The sequence below is a fragment of the Watersipora subatra genome, chromosome 10, assembly GCF_963576615.1.
Source record: "Watersipora subatra chromosome 10, tzWatSuba1.1, whole genome shotgun sequence".
In the NCBI taxonomy this organism is placed as follows: domain Eukaryota; kingdom Metazoa; phylum Bryozoa; class Gymnolaemata; order Cheilostomatida; family Watersiporidae; genus Watersipora; species Watersipora subatra.
This window is the reverse complement of record NC_088717.1, coordinates 56,531,298-56,554,680: the sequence shown is the minus strand read 5'-3', so window position 1 is coordinate 56,554,680 and position 23,383 is coordinate 56,531,298. Positions and strand designations below refer to the sequence as shown.

Genomic DNA, 23,383 nt, shown 5'->3' with positions numbered 1-23,383 from the left:
CCTCTCCCTCCCTCTCTCTCTCCCTCTCCCCCCTCTCCCTCTCTCCCCCCTCTCCTCCTCGCTCTCCCTTTCTCTCCCTCTCTCTCTCTCTCCCCCCCCTCTCCTCTCTCTCCCCTTCTCTCACTCTCTTTCCCTCTCTCCCCTCCCTCTCCCTCTCCCCCTCTTTCTCTCCCTCTCTCTCTCCCCCCCCCTCTCCCTCTCTCTCCCCTTCTCTCCCTCTCTCTCCCTCTCTCTCTCCCTTAGTTCAACGCAACACATGCGGATAGACAACATTTTTGGTTTTTCTGTCGGGCGTATGAAGAAACAGTTTTCGGCGTGTGCCTACTTCTGAGCAGGCGACGTATAGCTGGTCATGGCTGATCAGACCTGCCAACCCAAGAGTGGGGCAATGCGTGAGATTTGGTTTTGGGGCAATTGATGTATCAATGACAGTATATATAAAATTGTGGAAATTGGGGTAAAAATCTCACGCATTTTCATTTTTTCTTTGGGGTGATTGCGTGAGTCTCACGCCCAATGCGTGAGAGTTGGCAGGTAGGCTATGTGGCTGATGCAGGGTGACAGTAAGTCGATAGCAGCTGCTCTCTTTCTTTTCACAATAGCATATCGCAACCCTCGGAGTACTCGTGAAAGTTCTGATATAGTAAGTTACAGTAGGCCTACTCGTAGCTGGAAGAAAATTAGTAACTCGGCTGCTGAAGGAAATGAACATGACCCACTATCACGAACAGCGGCAAATCCAACGTTATTAAGTAGTGGAGATGTGGCAATTCATAGACAATATAACATCGTATAAGAAACACTTACCTTTTTGATGTGGAAATTTAGTAGGTGAGAAATGCGTTTTTCCAGTGGCTCCAAGAAACAAACGTTTACGTGACCTTCTCGGTACACGTTGGCAGTAAATATTAATTGCATGTAAATAACTACTCGTTAATTTATTTTATTTAATGAATAGTACACTTGTATAGCTGTATAGACACCTTTTTATAGGCCGCAGAACTCAGGAAAGGTGCTTTTTAACACGGCAGAAAATTTGCCGTTTAAAAAGCGTGCTAACCGGGGATTTCGGTTAATGCGCCCGAGCGGCGAAAGAAAAACAACAGAATCGCCACTCCTTTATATAAGCCGCTTGGCTCAAATCGTCAGAGAAAAGTAGCAGCTAATAGTCCATATTACGAAATTACGATATTACGATTTCAACTATCTGCTATATAGAGAACAGCGTTTTTCTAGTGGTTGCAAGAAACAACCTTCACATGACCTTCCCGGTACACGTTGGCAGTAAATATTAATTAGATGTAATTTACTACTCAATAATTTATTTGAAGAGCAGTAAATTTTATTCAATTCACTACTAATATTTATATTAATTTAATTTAACTACTTACTCATATTAATTAAGTTTGCTTCGTACGATCGAATCGAAAAAAAGACCGCCATATAATTTATTTATACTGCTCATATTTGGGAGTTATCGGTGACTCAATATATCGAGAAGACAACTCATACTATTAGCATATCAGTATTTATCGTCCATCCCTACGATGAATAGTAGGTTGCGTATTATAATAGAGGCGTGTACTAAGCGGAGATTCCCGTTAATGCGCCCTAGCGGTGAAAAAAAACCACAGAATAGACACGCCCTTATATAAAAGTAGCGGCTAATAGTCCGAAAAGTACGGTACTCTATAAAGTGGACAGACAGATACACAACGATTGCCGTTTATATAGTAGATTAGCCTGTCTTGACAAGTTGTTGTTTTTGCGTAGTTGTCCCCCCATCGAGCGGCGAGCAACAATTGTTGTTGCTCGCCGCTCGACGGGGGGACAACTACGCAAAAACAACAGCTTGTCAAGACAGGCTAATAGTATGAAGCTATATGATCTTACTTGATTATGCGTACGTCAGTTGCTCCTCCTCCGTGAACCGCGCCCAGAATAGTCCCGCTCTCATCGTAGCCTCCGGTCCTCTCTTTTCTCCAGCCGATCTCCCTCCACCGGAAACATCCCCTTCCTTCCTTTGTCCTTGATCTCCTCCGCCCGTGATGTCGTAAATACAGATCATAATTCCCGTGCGGTATTACCTTACACCTTCCCCTCAAGATTTATGCAAATCTTTAAAGACGTCGCCGCATCATGGAGGGAACAAAACTCGAAATTAGTAGAATAACAATGTTAGCCACATGAAAGTCAGTGAGTATAAAGACAGACAATATTTACAAAACAAAGAATAACCCATTACAGGTTGAGTTTATCTGGAGGTTTTACAACTCTCCCGGCCCGTGTCTGATGGGTCTGTACACCCTGACGATGAGTATTAGAGGGGATGAGTGCTGGCTGAGACTGAAGACTGAGATTGGTTGATCCCTTACTCTCTTTGCACTTCCTAGTGGGAGCCGCAGTCGGTGCCTGCGAAGAACAACCGCTTTTCGAGGGAGGTGACCGCTCAATGGTCCTATTCACTTGAGGAGTCTGTAACTGCAGAGGTTCGGAAGCAGGTGCATTTGGCACAGGCGCCTGCCGAGGTCCGGTATCTGTCGAGTTCTCTCTCCTAGGTACCATGGTTACCTGACTGGTGCTCGCTTCACTTCTAGTGTTCGGTGTAGGATGAGCGCTATCTTCTCTTGATATACATTTCTCATCAGATGGGGACGACTCAATAGGTTTATCAACTTGCACTAGTTTTCTGTTCCTGCGCAGCATGGCTCTATTGTCAGTCTTCAGCGCAACTTCTCTGCCAGAGGACGCCATCACAACAGCTCTCAATGGTTTGGCTGAGGGATCGTTGAGAACCACCCGAGTTCCGTCAGGCACTTGGTCCCGTTCAACCACCCTGTGCCGTTGATTGAAAATATGAGCCTGCCTACCTCTGTAGTCAGCTTCATAAGCGCGAAACTTCTTTACATCTACTGGACTGTTGACGAGATATCCCATTGAATTCAACCCTCTTCCCATGAGCAGCTGGGCAGGGGTATAGCCATTCTGCAAAGGACTGTCATTATAGCACATAACAGCAGATTCAATCTCAACGTTTTTTGCCACAAGCTTCTTGAATGTTTGCACCACTCTCTCTGCATGACCATTTGCTTGGGGGTTTCTAGGGGAACTGGTTCGATGAATAATGTCCCATTTCTTCATTAGCTGAGCGAAGTTTTCAGAAATGAACTGTGGACCGTTGTCTGTTACAATAATGTGAGGTACTCCTAATGTACATATGACCTTGTTGACAGTTCTGCACATCTCTGCAGCCGTGGCTCGGGGAAACTTTTCAGCAATCATGAACCGGCTATAGTAGTCACTAATAACCAAATGCTCATCACCTCTTTCATCAACGGTGCAGAAGTCCATTGCAAGCTGCCACCAGGGTCTCTCTGGGAGAGGAGTAGGGATCAATGGCTCAGTGGGTACTTTCCTAAAGTGAATGCATGTGTTGCAGCGCTTAACCATTTCTCTGATGTCCTGAGACATCCCTGGCCACCAAATCGTACTCTGGGCTTTTCTGAGGCAGCGGTTCTCCCCCAGATGCCCCCTGTGAATGTCCTGCAGGACCCTCTCTCGTTCACTCAAGGGAATATACAATCTGTTGTAATAAAACAGCAATCCTCCCACAACAGTCAACTCCTCTTTGAACGAATTGTACTTTTTCAGATATTGAGGCAGATCACGGTAGTTTGGCCAACCCTCTTGAATATACCTCATTAATTGATTGGCTGTGGGGTCTGTTGAAAGGGCAACTTCGAGTAGCTCTCTTCTGGTTCGAGATATCGGAAGCTCTTCCATCATTTCCTGAATGAGTAACGGCTCCGGTTCTGACACTTTTTCTGTTCCTGCTGGAGCTCTGCTCAAAGCATCAGCAACTATCAACTTCTCTCCAGGGATGTATGTGACATCATACGAAAACCGCATCATGCGCAAACGAAATCTCTGAACACGAATGGGGAGTTTGAACAGTTCTTTCTCCGCCATAATCGATACCAGAGGTTTGTGGTCTGTTTCGATTTTGAAGTCACGGCCAGCTAAATAGTAGTAGAACTTTTCTGCTGCCCAACACATGGCCAGAGCCTCCTTTTCTATTTGGGCATACCGCTTTTCTGTGTCCGTAAGGGCCCGCGACGCCAATGCTATAGGCTTGAAGCCATCAACAGTTTTCTGGAAAATCGCCGCTCCTAAACCATAGGAGGAAGCGTCGGTGGAAAGCCAAGTCTCGGCTTCCATATCAAATGGGACTAGCACCGGGAAAGAGGAGATATTTTGCTTCAGCACCTCAAACTCTTCGGTCATTTCAGCTGTCCAATACCAATCGTTATCCTTCAGCTTGAGGAGAGATCTCATCTTTATGGTGTCATCTGCTAGGGTAGACATAAACTTACCAAGATAATTGACCATACCAAGGAATCTCTTTAAGCCTTTCCTGTTTTTAGGAATAGGGAAATCTTGTATGGCTGATACTTTTCCTGGATCTGCATGAATACCTGACTCGTCTATTACATGACCCAAAAAGGTGATACGAGTCCGAGAGAACTCACACTTTTCTTCATTTAGAGTAATGCCTGCAGAAGCCAGACGTGATAACACTTCTTTCACTTTACTGACGTGTTCATCTTCAGTTTCCGTATGGGTTAAGATGTCATCCATTTGACATAACACACCTTCAATGCCCTCCAGAGCCTTCTGCATCTCCCTTTGGAATATTTCGGGAGCCGATGAAATGCCAAACGGCAAACGCTTGCAGAAAAACCTACCAAACGGTGTGATAAAAGTAGTCAGTTTCTGCGAACTTTCATCCAACCGAAGCTGCCAATACCCGCTGTTTGCATCTAATTTCGAGAACACTCGTGACTTACCCAGACTGGCTATTGTCTCATCAGTGGCTGGAAGCGGGTGGTAAGCCCTTTTTACTGCTTTATTCAGGCGGGTAAAATCTATGCATACTCTGATCTTCCCATCTTTTTTGGGCACAACTATACAAGGAGCGCACCAGTCTGTGGGCTCCTCTATCCTCTGGATAACTCCGATCCTCTCCATTCGGTGGAGCTCTTCTTGTAACGGCCGGCGCCAAGCTGCAGCTATTCTTCTAGGAGTAGACTGAGCAAAAGGAGTTCTTTCATCTTTCAGCTGAATATGAACTCTGGATTTCATGGTACCTAAGCCTGAGAACAATGACGGAAACATCTCTTTCCAACCTGCTGACGAACCTTCTGCGATTTTAGACACTTTGAGAATGCCCAGCTGTTTGATCGCCGGTTTGCCTAACAGAGGACTAGCAAGCCCTTCAACAACGTAAACCCTCTCTTTGTGGCGTCTTCCTTCATGAGATAGTTCAACGATAGCCGCTCCAGGTACTGTAAGCTTAGTGTTTCCCGCGCCGAACAATTCTCGAGTAGTAGGTGTCAGTTTCAACCCAAGAGCATCGCAGACACTAACTGGAATAGCCAAAACTGCAGCACCCGAGTCTACTTTAAATCTCACATTTTTTGAGTTCATCTGTAACTCTACGTACCAGGCATTTTCTGTTTCCGAGATGGTGTCAATGGTGTCAATGTAGTTTATGCGGCTTAGTCATTGGTAATTTCCTAAAAACAAGCTATCTACTCCATCGTCATTTTCCTCCAGTGCAGATACTTGCTGGGCTCCTTTGCACATTTTTGCCCAGTGACCTTTTCTCTTGCATTTGTTGCAGCTTGACCTTTCTGCCGGGCAACGACCACCAAAATGCTTCCACTTTCCACATTTTGAGCATGGCTGGTCCTTTGCGTTACTGCTCCTGTTTTCCTCAGTGTCAGTCATTTGTTTAGACGATTTAGGTTTAAATCGCTGTACCGAGTCTACATTCCCAGCATACTCTTCTTTACCGGGACCCAGAGCCCCAGACGTAGACGCCATCGCAGCTACATGCTCCTGATTTGATACATATTGCTTCGCCTTTTGAATGCATAACCTGAGTGTGAGATCAGGCACATCAATCAGGTACTTGCGAAGCTCGATGTCACGCACCCCCACCACTATTCTATCCCTTACCAAGTCATCTCGCATATCGCCGTAGTCACAATTCTCACTCTGAACTTGGAGTTTAACTATAAACTGGTGAAGAGATTGGCTAGGTTGCTGAGTCATCTTATTAAACACTGAGCGCTCAAAAATAACATTTTTAACAGGCTCAAAATACGCATCAAAAAATTTGATGCAGTTGGCCAGTGTTTTCTTTTTGTTTTCGTCAGATGGCACGAAGGTGAACTGATTGTAAACTGGTACCGAGTCACTACCCATGGCCATAAGCATGTGGCCGATCTGTTCGTCTACAGTGAGTTCTCGTAGTTTCTCCACAATCACATATATATTAAACTGCTCTTTAAAAACTTTCCAGGCGGTAGCCAGGTTGCCCGAGGAAAAATCCAAGGGCTTTACGAACTTTTCAGGCTTGGTTTCTCCACTAGCAGACATACTCTATACTGTTTTATTGGCAGCTCACCACAATCAAGAAGATACTATGGAACGTGATTAACAGGAAACAAGTTAGATAATGCCAAAATATATGAGAGTGACAGTATAATTCACTATATTGTCTTTAAGAGTCAGGGTAGCAAAATTTTGCTCCACACAAAGTAAGCCTTCTCCTGCGATATCTCAGCAAATATCCGATCCTTTGCCTCAACGCAACAGCTTCCAGAGAATCTGTGCCTTGTCGAGCTCGCCGTTGTAAAATACTGTCACACAAACAGCAACGTTTTATACGATTACGCTTGTAGGTTCGATATATTCTGACACCATATGAAGCTATATGATCTTACTTGATTATGCGTACGTCAGTTGCTCCTCCTCCGTGAACCGCACCCAGAATAGTCCCGCTCTCGTCGTAGCCTCCGGTCCTCCCTTTTCTCCAGCCGATCTCCCTCCACCGGAAACATCCCCTTCCTTCCTTTGTCCTTGATCTCCTCCGCCCGTGATGTCATAAATACAGATCGTAATTCCCGTGTGGTATTACCTTACAAATAGTAGATATATATGTATATATATATATACATGTATGTGTGTATATACAGTATGTACATATATATATATACATGCATATACATATATATACATATATATGTGCATATACTATCTGAATGTTTGGCATTCCTCGGGTAATCAAAAGGATTTGGGCAAAAAAATTTATTTTTGTTTAACACATACAACATTTACCATTCTAACTTTTAACTAAAGATTTTTCGCTCATCTGTTTGCGAGTCCATTTTTACCATAATGGATAATGCTTTAGTGGCAAAATAGCATATCAAGATTATTGTTATTCTGTCCTAATCGGTACAACAATCGTTAGGTTTTAATTTCGAGAAAAATTATTGTTGATATCAAATGATGGAAAACAAATTTGCCCTAGTATGGCGAGGACGAAAAAGCAGCAAGTTTCATAAAGTTAGGCACAAAATATTTTATAACAGGAACATCATAATGCGTGGGCGCAATGTATCAATTAATATGTCATGTGGTATGTGCAATCGAGAAAAGGGTATACGCTATACGGTATAAAATAAAAGCAATAGAGTTCTAAGGACTGTGTAGCTCAGTGGTAAAATGTGTGGTTAGAAACTTATGATTACAATCTCCGTGAGTTCGAATCTAGCACGCCGTGACCCTTTCTTTCTGAGATTTTAATGGCTATACGAACTAGACATACAGACATCCAAATAAATAATGACAAGCTTCGAGTCGTATATAATTATATATTTATATCTATAAACATATATAGTTATATATAACTTTTTTCTCAAACTATCATCTGATGCGACCAGACCTATGCTTGCTTGAAACAGATCTGTCATAATTAACCAACAGCTAAGTACTTTCTATATTATACATTATACTACATATATTTATATTGCAATTTATCATAAGCAGAACTAGAATATATAGAATACATATAGCAGAACATAAATGTATAGTATTATAGAATATATGTATTTGGAATGTATATAAACAGAGAAAGTAGGTAAGACAAGATGATTGGTGATTCGTTCTAGTAAACCTCTCAAACAGCTGTGTAAACCTCAGTTACACTCTTAACATGTACTAGAGGTTCTTGTTGACAGCAGAGAACCTTTAGTCAGATAACAGTTGACTAGCTAAAAGAAGATACTGACCAAATAAGCCAATAGATACTTGCTCTCCCGATGTTCCATGGTCTTTGATAGCCAGGAGTCCGACAGGAGTTGTGATAACTATGTAGTGGTCAGGGGTAGCCAGCATTTGTGTGTTCACATCAACTGCACGCAATAACAGAAAACTCATCGGTTTGTGGAAGCACTTCAACAAACGGGATTTTTATGGTTACCTTTAAGATTTATCTTCTCTATAGACATATTCTCACAAATCTGGAATAGATTAAATTATCTCCTACATGTAAACTTATTTACTATTGATAATCATAAGTTTTTCCTATTAACTCTATTAGTCACCCTAGTGTTAGTCATCCTAGTGTTAGTCACCCTAGCATTAGTCACCCTAGTGTTAGTCATCCTAGTGTTAGTCACCCTAGTGTTAGTCACCCTAGTGTTAGTCACCCTAGTGTTAATCATCCTAGTGTTAGTCACCCTAGCATTAGTCACCCTAGTGTTAGTCATCCTAGTGTTAGTCAACCTAGCGTGAGTCACCCTAGCGTTAGTCACCCTAGCGTTAGTCACCCTAGTGCTAGTCACCCTAGTGTTAGCTGCCCTAGCATTAATCACCCTAGTGTTAGTAAACCTAGTGTCAGTCACCTTAGTAATTAGCACCTGTAACTTAGCCTTAGTTTTCACCTCTACGGGCACTCAAAAGGCACTGGGCTCTATAGCCAAGTCACTATAGTTAAGGCTGAGCTAGTGGTTGGTGAGAAGTTTATAGATGCAAGGCTAGTGAGTTAGTGATTAATAGAGGATTAGCTAGCAGCTCATAACGGGTTCAAGTAGGAAGCTTGCTGGACATTCACAGTAGTGGACTGTTCACTCTCGCAATGATAGTAAAGATTTGTATGAAATTCCTACTATCAACAGAGGAAGTTTTGGATAAGAATTGGTAAGAGGGTGACAAATAAAGCACGATAATACTACGACCTTTATACAAACACTAAATCTCCAAAGGTAACTTTTTGACAACACCTACCATGAAAGTAGGACAACTTCCTGTTCAAATGATATTTACATTTTAGCTCTCATTTGGTTCTTAATGTCACTCAAAGAAATGTCAAACTAGGTATTTTACGTAATAACCCCAAATATTTGCGAAGAGTATATCAAGCTGTTTTGAACTTTCACATTTTTTACGGAAACCAAATTCGTTAATAATACTTTTTAAAATATTTCTTTAATAAAAATTGCTATCAAAACCGAATTTTTAAATTATTTTGCTCTGTTTTGAATATTACCTGCAGGAAATATTGAAAAGTCAGGATCTGTTTCTGGATAGTAGCTACAGTTGCGTGTATTCTGGCTGGAGTCACTTTTCCATGTTACTAAATGAGAACTTTCATCAGACAACTCCCAAGCTTTCTTATAATACGGTTGAGTAGGGAAGAAGTCAAGAGCTACTATTCCACTTATTTCCTGTAGGAAAACAAGTTCTTAATCATATCTGTGATAATGAAACAGACTACATTGCTCTTGGATCCTTTCTATTCCGCAATAATTTGTTACCAGTGACACCTTAGAGAGTAATAATGCTATTACTATCTTAGGAAAAGGATTACGATCTTAGGAAAAAATTACTGAGTCACACTTAGACATCAAATTTAGAAGAATTTTCTAAGCAGGTTTATTGATGAATAAATCCATCGTAACCCTAGTTTGAATTTTCAAGCAAGATTATTTAAGTTTGTCACAGCAAAATGGTGAGTGAATATACAACATGACGTCGCAGGCAAACTTGGTTGGCGGTGGATGACGATTTTGGTTGTGGTGTCTGATAGTGATAACATGGATTAGTGCTCGAGCCGTCAAGTGGACGCTCGGGAGAGGTTTAAGGGTTTGTGCTTGTGTATTCTCTTCTGCAAGGAGCAAGGGTGTTTGATTACTTTTCTACAGTAATTGTGGAAGCCCCATACGTTAATCTTGATGATGGCCGCATACAGGTTGAACTTTAAGAATGTTCCCAGGTTAGTTATCGATTCAAAGAATGCAGTCAATTCTTATAAGTCTTGGCTATCAGAATTTAACCTATGTGTAGAGTTTGCCACTATGCAAATGGGCCAGGCTCAAGGAGGTCAGGACAATTTTAGCGGCTGAATTAAACTGCTTGCGCTGTTACATGCTATAGGTAAAGATGGCCGTGAGGCTTTACAGTCTGCAGAGTCGCATGATTCTACTTATGATCAGGCTATGGAACACCTAAATAGAATATATGGTGGGGAGGAAACAGTATGTGTTAGGACCATGAAATTTGTTACTTGCTCTCAAGTATGGGGTGAAAATGAAAGTGATTATATGTGAAGAGTTGATAAACTTAGCAGGACCTTGAAATTTTGTGGAGATGATAACAGGAAAGATTTTGCTCTTGCAATAGCTATTAATGGACTCGAAGAGTCAACCCTACATAGGCAATTGATGCAGGAAAGTGGTTTAGATTGGACAAGGTTATGTGACACTCTCAGAGCCAGGCAACTTGCTCGTGATTTAGAAGCGATACTAAAAGATGCTAAAGCTAAAGCTAGTGGTACAGAAGTTTCAGAAGTAGCGGCCATTGTTTCTAGACAATCTAAAAATAAAACTAGAAGCATTAGACATTACTATAGTGAAGGCGCAGAAGTTCATAGACCTTCTCAGAAGGAGTGTGAGAACTCTTATGAAAATAGGTTTAAGAACAGGTATCCCAAGTCTGGCTGTGGAACTTCAGGTCATGAGTCAACTAGACATGAATGTAGAAGCCGGCATAGAAACTCTAATCGATCTTCTAGATATTTTAGTGCTGATAGACATGATTGGCGCACTAGGTCTAAGGTGAACTTTCACCTAAAAGTGATAAATGTTAAAACTGTGGTAGTCGGTAGCAATGGCTTCGCAGTTGTTCTGATGCTAAGTGCTTTACTTGCAATAAGAAAGGCTATACTAGTATTGACTGTGCTAGGAATGATTCTGAAGACTTTCAGAAACAGGATCTTAACAGGTACCGCTATGATAGGAATAGCAGTAGTGAAATTGACAGGAATATGGACAGAGGTTCAGGTAAGAGACAGGGACTACAGATGTTTCCATCATTTTAGTAAGAGTGTGAGATTTTCTTCCTCTAGTCCAGAAATGGCTAGATGATAAGATAGTCAAAACTGATATGGAGGTTGATTTGGTGCTTGATACAGGAGCTGAGGTTTCAAAAGTAACCAAAAAAACAGCCAACAGGTTAGGCTTACAATTAAAAGCGCCATCAACTGTTTTGATTGCAGTAGATGGTTTTGAGTTCAAGGTAGTGGGTAAAGAAGATATTCAGTTGAGAAGTAGACACAGATCTATGGTCACTCAGGTACATGTTATAAAAGGATTGAGCAACAATTTTTGGGCATAAATAAGTTAAGACAGCTGAAATTGTTAGCTGTTTTAAATGCATTGTGAACAAAAGGTTTTAAGCCAGTTACATTGTTGCCTCCTAGACCTGTTACTGCTGGTTTGTAGCCATCATCTTTCAAATGATGGCAAGATGCAAAACTTGACAAATATGTCTGATTGAAAAGATAAAGGTCCCGGAGATGAGAAAGACAGAAAGCAAGGTCGACCAGGAAAGTTGTTAATGAGGGTATGGCACCAGCTCAGAAAAAGATGTTCCACAAACAAAAGTGCATGGTTGTAGCACCAGCTACGCAGAGACAGCTCAGGGTAAGCTGCAATCTTTCCTGAATCAGGTGAGCAGCTTCCTTTATGAGGTTCAGTCTGGTTTCATGTCACGTGACGTTATCCTACAGCGTAAACATGTCCTTGCTAGATGCAGGTCCAGAATAGAGGAGGAGTATAGGCCAGCTATTGCAGCTATAGAGGTTGATGAGCGCCAGCTCTAGCTGGAAATCGAAAATGAGCAGGAGTTCAAGGCTGCCTTGACAAACTTGGCTACCCTGAAGGACAAGGTCCTGAAGGACGCTAGACTGCTTGCTACCCAAGCTAAGGTAAAATCACCTACAGACAACCAGCTGTCTGCGAAAGGAGAGGCTCACTTGGTTCCCCACACCTTACATCAGGGAGGTGCAGAAAGGACTGCTATGTCCGTAACCTGTTCTATTCAAGAGGCTAGTAAGGCTCAATCACAATGAACTACAGACAACCAGCTGTCTGTTGGCGGGGAAGCTCACTTGGCTCCCCCCACCTCAAAACAGGGAGGTACAGAAGATGCTGTCTCGACAGCAACCTGTAGTAGCCGCGAGGCTCGCCATGCTGGAACAGGTGGCATGTTTGCCCAGGAGAATACTTCTTGGGCTAAAGAGATATAGAAGCAAGAAGGCTCTGTTAGAGGATAAGCCAGGCTCTGAGGAGTGTAGGATCCATCCTATCTATGATTCAGATGATCCGATGGTGTTGGTAAAAGAGGGTGACCCTGATGCCTAGTCAAGGCACGGGAGCAGGTAAAGACAGAAACAGGTATGTACTTAGGACTTGCAGGTTGAAACTGAAGATGACAGGTTAGGCTAGTAAGAGCTATTATGACATGAAGAGTAAGTATGGAAGAGGATGACTCAACCTATACAGGTAAGGCCACTTTTGATTGTAGTATGGGTTAACACCTGGTTCACAGGCTACCATCAGGCTCATGTACAATTGCTAAGCTCCCGTTTAACACATTGGCAAGCTCATGATGATGCAGGCTTTATTAGTGTACCAGAGGATAGTATTAATGCATGTCAGACAACGTGTCTGAAGCTTGTTGCCTCCCAACATGATTGGTGGTTAAACCTATGTTTGAACCCCAATAGTTACAGGTCTTATGTTCAGGCTTCAACACAAAAAAGGGCATGTTGTGAATGCAGGTATCTCTTGTGCGCCTGACTATGTTACAGAAACTTGGGCTAAGAAAGCCAGATAGGCTTTGGGAGGCAAAGCCTCTTATACAGGATTGCAGGATTATGTAGCTTTTTCAGCTTATTGATAAAGCAAAGGAACAGCTAAATAGATATAGAGAAGGGTGTATAAGGGAGCATTCTTCTTCCTGCTACGGGTGAGTAAAGTTGTGGTGAGTGAATATACTACAAAAATTGTTCTTCTTTTTTATTTTGAGCTGGATTAATCAATCAATGGTACTTTCTCGGTTTAGTATGTCACACGATGCTGCTGCTGCATCTAATAAGAGGTGCACTGGTCTAAGAATAATATTTACTATAATATTTTCTATAATAAGAGCCTTGTTCTTCTATTCCTACGTGCAAAGCTACGCTCAAGGCGTTGGGAAAAAATGCATTGCGCAGGAATTGCAATCAGGTGTTTGAGTTTTGCAGCCATGCGCACTACCAACTGCGCCACTGGACTACTTTGCACCACTATGGAATAATTGTGCACATAATGATTACACACGATGATGATCTCTCATGATGCACGGGACTAATGGTTTACTAGTGTGTATAACACCTGTTCATAGTTCAAGTGTTCAAGTATATAACACCTGTTCCTACTTGTCTCTCAAATATATAGCCCCTGCTTCTACTTGTCTCTCAAAAATATAGCACCTATTCCTACTTGTTGCTCAAATTTATAACACCTATTCCTCCTTGTCTCTCAAGTATATAACACATATTTCTTCATGTCCCTCAAGTAATCTAGCAATGCAACTACAAACAAGTTTGAAATTAGTAAAGTGCAACAAAAAAGACTGAAGTCAGAAATAGTAAGTGAAACGCAACAAGTGGGTTGACAAGCACATGTCACATGATGTTAAGGTGATAGCAAATAGGTGAGAAAGAAAATGCAGCTGACAAAAACTGATTTGACAAGAGAAACGTATGACAGAAAACTTCTGTGACAAAGAAAGTATCTGATAGAACAGTCACCGTATGTAGCCGGAAAACATATGACAGGATATGATTGCAGTGAAAAATGCAACTGACAACAAAAACATATATAAATATATACTGAATGATCAAAATGGATATATTTCATGTATATTTAACAAGAAATGTTTTTCTTCTTATTTCTCACTAAATTGAAACAACGAGTTATTCGCAACTCACTATGATGAAATTTGTGTCAGTCTATCTAATAAAACTCTAATTATATTCTAAAATGAGAGCTTGACTTGGTCTAAGCAAAAGCGACCACTTGTCTTTTAAATATATAACACCTATTCCTCATTGTCTCTCAAGTATATAACACATGTTTCTTCATGTCCCTCAAGTAATCTAGCAATGCAACTAGGAGTAAATTTGAAATTAGTAAAGTGCAACAAGAAAGACTCAAGCTGAAATCAGAAATGGTAAGTGAAATGCAACGAGTGCGATGACAAGCGTATGCCACATAAGTTTAAGGTGACAGGAAATATGTGAGAAAGAAAATCCAGCTGACAAAAAATTGATTTGACAGGAGATGCGTATGACAGGAGATGTGTATGACAAGAGATGCGTATGACAGGACATGCGTAGGACAGGAGATGTGTATGACAGGGTATGCATATGACAGAAAAAGCATCTAATAGAACCAAAACTATATGTAGCAGGAAAACACATGACAGGTTATGCTCGCAGTGGCAAAAGCAGCTGACCACAAAAGCATATAAACATATAAATATACAAGATGATCAAAATGGATACATTTCTTGGATATTTAACAAGAAATGCTTTTCTCCTTACTTCTCACTAAAAGGGGAGTTATCCCTCACTAAAAGGGGAGTTATCCCTCACTAAAAGGGGAGTTATCCCTCACTAAAAGGGGAGTTATCCTTCACTAAAAGGGGAGTTATCCGCAAGTTTTTATGATGACATTTGTGCCAGTCTATCTAATAAAACTCTAATTATATTATAAAATGAGAGCTTGACTTGGTCTAAGCAAAAGCGGCAGTGCCTTTTCAGGTAGAATACCATTTGTTGAAAGAGACATAATAATTTATGTCAATGTCATATTGGCCAAGTTCAACCTTTTCAATAAATTTTTTACATACTGAAACTCTTATTGCCAAGCTTCAAGTGAATATATAGCGTGTTCTCTTATCAATTGGTGACAGTTTTCGACAGACCAAGTCAGAAAATCCATCTAATGGTACGTCTCTGGATATTTTCTAGCATATTTATGACGACCACACCTGACAAGTGTATTCAAGAGATGACCTCACAACTGTTTTATAAGCAATCAGTTTGGTCTGATAGGAAGTGTTAAAAAACTCTTTATTAAGCCCAGGGTCTTGGTACCTTTCTTGGCAACTTTTGATGTGTTCATGTTGATCGAAATTCCTTTCTATAAACACGTCCAAGTGTCTTACACTGTTACCTTATGAGATAGGAGTGCTATTTAGCTGTAGAGTAAAAATGGGAAAGTCTTTCCCAACCTCGATGTGATCATCTTTAGTAAGGTTAAAAATCATGTCCCATTAAGCAGACCAGTCATACAGTTCTGTTACATTATCTTGAAGACTGGCAGCCCTGCATTCTGTGATATCCACGCCTAATAGGATGTTAAAAGCATTGAGTTGGCAGAATACCCCTTTCACAGCCGAAGAAATGTCATTTACAAAAATAAAACAGAGGACCCATAACTGATCCTTGCGGGGCTTCAGAAGTAACAGTGAGGAAAAATCTAAAGAAGGTTCAGGAATAAGTACTGTTGAATACTTACCTGTGTACACCTGTTTGGTATGGTTGAGGGAAAGGTCGGACATAGGTACTGTTGTGACGGGTATCAATGAGAGCAGCATGAGAGTTGTTTACAGCAAACAAGAGATCATCTTCAACTAAGATAGGCATGCTGACGTTACTTATGGTTACATGTCTACTGAAGTCATACTCTTCTCCTGTGTCAGCATTTAATATCAAATTTCTACAAAATAGATGAGACTAATAGATGAGTAGTTTGATATCGTTGCTTAAACAAACATAAATTGATTTCATGAAAAACAGATTAGGATGGTATGAATTAAGATAAAGATCATAGAGATTAGTGAGCCATTTTACTAAGCTATAGGAGTTGTTTCTCCATTAAAAAACAAAATTTACGAAACACACTTTCCAAAACAGACGTTGCATAAAAACAACTTTTTAGTTTAAGACTAATTTGTTGGAGATAGCTTATTTTTTGAAAAAGTAACCTAATTAGCTATACTACCTTTTTTATTAACTATATTGTGTCTTATTCACTCCAAAACACTTATAGATCTCATCATACCTTGTAGGTGTAGACATGTTTTCTCGGTATGGGCAGGCAACTATCTTTGAACTCCCAACACAGCCATAGTTGTTATTTTGGTCACTCATTCTGGCCATCATAGGCCGCTTGTAGATCCAGTTTAGGTTCATCTTTGTTTTCATTGGAAACGTGAAATCATCTAACAAATAAATGTTTTTAATTGTTTCTGTAACTACATCTCACTAATAAAACGTTGCAACATATTTCCGAATAAAAGATAAATTACTTATAAATTGTTCATTTAATTCACGAACTAAAATAACTCATTTAGACATGAAATGTAGTTAAATGTATAGATAAAGAAATTAAAAACAGTAGGTCCTTTATGAGTGAAATATGACCTTGATCGATTTGTGATCTCAAATAAGAATTTAAGTCTATAATCTATAGCGTTATTGAAACGTCACAAATCTTGACACAAAAATCTAGACGGTCATTAATGGTACTTCAAATATTCTTTGAGATTTAGTAGCTCAAAAGATTGTCTGATAACTAGACATGCAGAGTTGTCTTCAATTTTATAACACATCATATCAAAGAACCCCTAGTTATTTAAATGGTGTGATAAGTATCTTATATGCTATTGAATAAAAACTATCTTATCACCACACATACTTATTTATGAATGTTCATGTTTTCTATTGCGCGCTTCTTAAAACTATTTTCTTTGTCTAAAAATACTGGCAGCAGTCTATATATATATTTCCTAAAGTTTGTGTGTGTTTTGTGTGTGTTTGTGTATGTCCAGCTATAACTATTAAAATTTTAGAATAAAAAATCTGTATTGCAGAAGACGTGATCTCAGACCTTCCCTTTCACCAGTCTAATTTTTTACCAATTAAGCCACATGAGCTTGATGAGTTCTTTAGGCAATATATGTCGTTACATGGATGCAAATATGCTACCGCTCTCTGTCACGGCGCAATGTCATGGAGAGCGGTAGCGTAATTTTATGCGTGCTCAATTATGAGAGCAAGTAGTTAGCTCTTATTAGTAAGCTTACTCAAATTAGCCATTGGCAATGTGCCAAGCTAGTTGCAAATGGCAGGCAACTACATTACCTCTCATTGTTTATCAAATGATTTTAATACCCGTGCAACGCTGGACATTTTTCTAGTAATAATGTAAGACCATACTTTATCTCACAATTCCTTTGCAAATAGTTTAGTATTTTTACTCAATCGTACACACTGAACCTACATGAATAAATCTTTCATAATACAAAAATGGTTCAATAACTTGAGTAAAATTTTATTAATAATATTTAATAAATAATTTAATAATTTTATTTCTAAATATCTAGAACAAAGGCTTGCAAGCAATAATATACCAATTCTTACCTTGTGTGAATGATCCAGCTTGATCACAACCAAGTTGAGCGCAGTACGATTCAGTTCTTCTCAGTGTGCTAGACTCAGCATAAGTTAGCAACAGAGAAATAAGAAAAATACAAGCTGCCAAATTAAGATCCATTATGTTGTGTACTTCTAAGAGTTACTGCAAATGCAAATGCCGGCTATTCAATTGTGCCTTCAGTCACCAGCTGTTTCTTCACATGCGCCTGAGATGAGAAAAGAGTTGACATTAGCCAGTTACCATTACTACTTGGATAAGATATACAATATTTATTGTCTAATCTTTAGCATAGCTAACATGTTACTCACTTGGAATGACTAACACATCACTGATTGAAAATGGATAACGCATTGCTAATTTGGAGTGACTAACATGTCAGTCATTTAAAATGGCTAGCATGTCATGAGATTGACATGAGTACTGACATGTCATTGATTTAAAATGGCTAACATGTTAGCGATTCAGTATAGTTAAAATATCAGATGACTGGTAAATATTTTTAGGTGTTTGTCCTTCTCATTTTATAAATTTCTGTTATAGAGATGACAAGCAATAAGTGGTGTACTGTTTTATTTTTTAATAGCCAATAGTTTTTTTATTTTTTACACCAGTAAATCCCTTAGAGTACACGTTCATTATGTTTGCTCAGAATAAATGTAAAGGTAGTTAAAAATGAGTGTTATGTAAAATATTTAATTTTATGTGCAAAGAATTTACTGTTACAATCTCATACAGCAATTTTCACAAAATCACATCAACAACAACTAGTAACAGTGATAACTCGTGGAAAGATAGTTTATACCATTTATAGCAGGTTAACATCTTATATCTTTGTATTGAAAACATGAATAAAGATATCCACAACAGTTATTGTAACCTCTTCCTATTTTCACTTTTCGACCTTTATGAAATGTCCTTTCATCAACCTTTACTTTATTGTTTTTAGTGCTAGGCCAGATATACCATAAATGAAAGTACTGTATAAGTACTGTAATCACCAAAATATAATACTTGCTCAAGTATAATACTCTCCTCCACTTTGGATAAGAAAGCTAATATTAGTCGACATATCGAAGTATAATCTTCTCAAAGTTTTTAGCTTTTATGTAGTATGTTGTACGAGTTATGTCACCATCTGCCAATAGATCGTTGACGCTTGGGCAAAGGTATCAGTCACCAGTGTCATTCGAAATTTTCTTGAACCGGTTTGTGACAGCAGCGAGACTGACGCTTTTACTGAACAGGCCTGTGACAGCGGCGAGACTGACACTTTTACTGAACAGGCCTGTGACAGTGGCAAAATCGACACTTTTACTGAACAGGCTTGTGACAAAAGCGAGACTGACACTTTTACTGAACAGATCTGTGACAGTGGCAAGACTGATGTTTGTACTGAACAGGTTTATGACAGCGGCGAGACTGACACTTTTACTGAACAGGTTTATGACAGCGGCGAGACTGACACTTTTACTGAACAGGTTTATGACAGCAGCGAGACTGACGCTTTTACTGAACAGGCCTATGACAGCAGCGAGACTGACGCTTTTACTGAACAGGCCTATGACAGCGGCGAGACTGAAAATTTACTGAACAGGCCTATGACAGCGGCGAAACTGAAACTTTTACTGAACAGGCCTATGACAGTGGCGAGACTGACACTTTTACTGGACATTAACTGTTACCGGATGAAGTTTGACGAATATGTGGGTGAGGAATGAACTAAAAGAGATAGTGACTTTACTGATCTTTTGTGTGCATGTGTTAAAACTGCATAGCGGTTTTGCATTTTTGGGTTAAAAAAAGTGAGTGCTGCCTGTGTTGTATTTTTGTGTTCCAACTGAGCAACAGCTTTGTATTGTTTTTGTTGGCCCACAACTGCACATCGTTGAGAATTATTGTCAATTAGTTGAGTAAACTTTGACTCATCCTACACACCTTTTGTTAACTTATTGCGCCTAATATATATATAATACTTAATAATCTGATGCATCTTAGAAAATGACAGAAACTGACATATTGATTGATGCTGTGCCTTATAATTTGGTGCATCTTATAGCCTGAAAAATATGGTACATAAAGTTTTTTTTCAAATGATGCAACTTCTTGCCCTGTTTTACGTTGATTGCTCAAAGCCCCCAAACTTACCAATGAAACTCATTTCTAAATGTGATTTCTTTTCATGCAGAAATTGATTTTGCAAATAGGAATTTCTTCAATACTCAGGCATGTTGAAATTTGAAACTAAACAATGAGCATTACACATATACTTGGTTTATTATGGTAATTAGAAGTTTTATTTATAAAGTCTAAACATAAAGTGAATAAAATTAATGTAAAAGACATTTTATTTAGCAAAGGCATTGCATTTTATCTGTTAGTTTAAATATTACAATAGTAAGTTGCAGTGGCAGATGCCAAAAAGATCAAGTTATGCTTTGTTTATTTGTTTATTTTCATTTATAATATAACTACAAAAAATAATATGAAGAGTGTTTCTTACAGTATACAAGAACAAGAGAAATAGAAAAAAATATCACTCCAGGGAAGGTGATGATGAGGTCCCTGTGTGCAATAGCAAGGCTAATCAAGGCGCAGAACCGAGGAAATGGATTGTGTTTTGGAAGAAAGCTGCACGCATTGAGCCATTAATCAAACATCATGGCTCCATTAAATCTACTAGTCAGTTAGCTTTCTCTTTCACCAAGATGAGCATTTTCTTATTTTTGCAGAGGGGGTGTGGCAAGGGTTAATCGATACGAGCAGTGAGCACAGTCCAACCTCTAGCTGCATTAGAACACAGCTATGTACTAGCTATATATCAAGGGCAAAATAATCTTAGATAGTTGGGTCATTTATGTTGAGCTGCTTTACGATTATGTCTGGCTACACTGGCTCTCACCTCAGACATGCAAATCTTGTGTAAGTTCTACGTACATTGTAGGTATCTGTCTACTATCTGCTAGTAAGAAGCAAACACACAATAGTTGTCCCAACGGTGTTTCCAATACATTTGCTAGCAGATGTTGATAGGATTAAATGCATAGCAACACTAGACTTACCAGAGACCTGACGACCAAACTACCCGAATATAACTTTCCATTGATATAGACATTCTGTATGAGAGCTTGTCCATTGCTTGTGTAGTCCTCAGCCATCTGACCTATGACGCTGCCCGTTTATGACTCATTTGGACCATTCACCATCACCATTCCTGGCAACTGACATTCCCATTGCACCGGTATACACGTGCTAGTACCACCGCTGCCAATAAAGAAAAAAGTGTGATTTTTGTAAATTGATTGTCATATGATTTGATGTACACCAGTTGCTGGTAATTTGCATGATGAGATTGCAGTTCATCTCAAGAAGTTGCACATTTTTGTGATAACTTACAAAAACAGTATCATCGGCGTAGGCAAAGTCTTTTGGAATGAGTCTAAGAAGATCATTTATATATGTTAAAAATAATACGGGCGCAATAAGTGACCTCTGTGGAACACCAACATCTATTTCTTGTGTCAATGATTCCTTGTCATTCATGACGACCTTTTGGCGCCTTTTGTGAAAATAGGATTGAAGTATAGGCAACGATTTATTTTTAAAACCAACAAGTTCCAGTTTATGATATAATATTTTGTGATTGACATAGTCAAAAGTTTTGCTGAAATTCAAAAACATCAAGCAAATCTTTTCACCTCTGGTTTTTAAATCTAATCAGTCTGACATTAGTTTATGAACAGCATCAGTGCATGAATGACTTTTTCTGAAACCACACTGATAAGGATGTAAAATATTATTTTTGGACAAATGAGAGTAGATGTGAATATTTAAGTGCTTTTCAAAACTTTAGATAAAATAGGGAGTACTGAAATAGGGCAGAAATTTGATGGGTTGCTATTATCTCCTCCTTTAAACAATGGAGTAACTCATGCATGTTTCCATGCTGAAAGAAAAAGCCATCAATTGATGAATGTAAGAGTTGCTTTTATCATTTTTACAGAAATATTGTCTATGCCTGAGGCTCTGGGATTAAGTATGTTACTGATATATTTTACAATATCATGAGGAGTAAATTTTGGAAACTCATTAAATGTGGTCTTCAACTCAGTGTTTGGACAAGACAAACAATGATTAGATGCCGGTAAATATGTACTTGAAAGTTTACTTGCAATAGACACAAAATGTGAGTTAAGTTCTGAAGCTGACAAACAAGTGTCACAGCTTTGAGGTCTCTTATTTTTCACATTCAAAGCTTGCCAAAGCTTACGTGTATTATCAAGCTTTGACTGTTAAACAAGTTTGTCGATACATTTTGTTTTTTTCTTATAATTAGATTTGTGACAAAATTGCGCTGCTTTTTGTAAGCAGTTTGTAAAATCTTTGCAGTTTTTCAGTTTTTCTCTCAACTTTATATTTTGCTGTACTTCTTTGTCAAGCCAGATAGGTAAAGATTCTGACTTGATTTTTCTAGATTTAAGAGGTGCTAACTCATAGACAGCTATAAAAAAAACTTTTGATTAAATAGGTTAATCATGTCATTAGTGTTCTTTTTAATCAAAATGTCATTCTAACTGATGAAGGAAAACTTATTTGAAATATTGTCAGGAACAAATCTGGAGTAATCTTGCTAAATGTGAGAGTTATTTTCCCAAATAAGTAACTATTTTACTCTTAAACAGATGTAAGATACATACTTCAATGTCTGCCTATTTGACAATATTATTTCTTTTAATATTAATAATTTTAATGCTGTTGTTTTAATGCTGATGCTGATTTTAATGCTCTATATCTGACACCATATTTATTAATGTCAAACTTTTCTGTACTTCAAAAATATTGTACCCTTTTTCAACCATGTATCTGTAAAATATTCTTATCCAATGAGATTTATCTTAATAAATGTAATGGATGTTCATAAAACCTGATATTCACTTGACTCTGTATTTACAAAGCAACGAAAATGACACGACAGTAAATATTTAGACAAAGCATATGTTGTCGTGGTAACTATGAGCGGCAAGGGAAGTCCCCGACAAAAACGAAGTGAGAAACTAGGCTTTTATTTTACTGTAACAATGGGTGGCAAGAAAGCCACCAACAAACATAATTTTTGAACAGACAGCTAAAACCTGTCAGAGACTAAAATGTGCAACGCTTTAGTGATGTGTCCCTCAGCCAATACTGATGTACTTAAAACCGCTGGTAATAATATTTCGCATTGTTTCACAAAGTGCTAAAGAGTGAGGACTGTCAGAAGCTGAACAGTTTCACAGTGGAAAAAATGAACAGAAAAGAATCATCGTCAGAAAGTGATGAAGATCTAGAGTTAGAAGAAGGAGATGATGATGTCAGACCATTGCTGAGCTTTCAGGTAAGGCAAAACATTATTGCGGATGTAATGCTATAGAAATTAGTAAACTATTTGTTAATCGCTGAGAACAGACAACTCCACAAGTATTTATAGCAAAGTACATAACCAGTCTGTTAAGACTATAAGTAAAAGTACTTGCTCTTAACAGAAATCTGTTATTTGGTGCGATTGCTCGACTTTATCAAATTTAATCGATTTAGTTGTGTATTAAATATGTTCCATACACACTACCATAAAAAATCATAACTATTGTAACATCAAAAAGTTATTTTGATGTTACAATAGTTATGAAAACGAGAACGAACAACAAAACAGAAAACTTTAATCA

At 38.9% G+C, this 23,383-nt stretch overlaps 1 protein-coding gene across 1 annotated transcript in view; it reads right to left on the bottom strand.

Moving 5' to 3' along the window:
- The window catches only part of LOC137407241 (uncharacterized), a 30,544-nt gene extending 20,786 nt beyond the window's left edge, over window positions 1-9,758 (bottom strand). The window contains exons 1-3 of the mRNA XM_068093847.1: window positions 9,741-9,758; window positions 9,401-9,578; window positions 8,142-8,264 (exon numbers count right to left, since the gene is read on the bottom strand). Coding sequence (XP_067949948.1) covers window positions 8,142-8,264; window positions 9,401-9,578; window positions 9,741-9,758 — 319 coding nt within the window. The remainder of the gene's footprint in view (window positions 1-8,141; window positions 8,265-9,400; window positions 9,579-9,740) is intronic.
- Window positions 9,759-23,383: the final 13,625 nt, after the last annotated feature.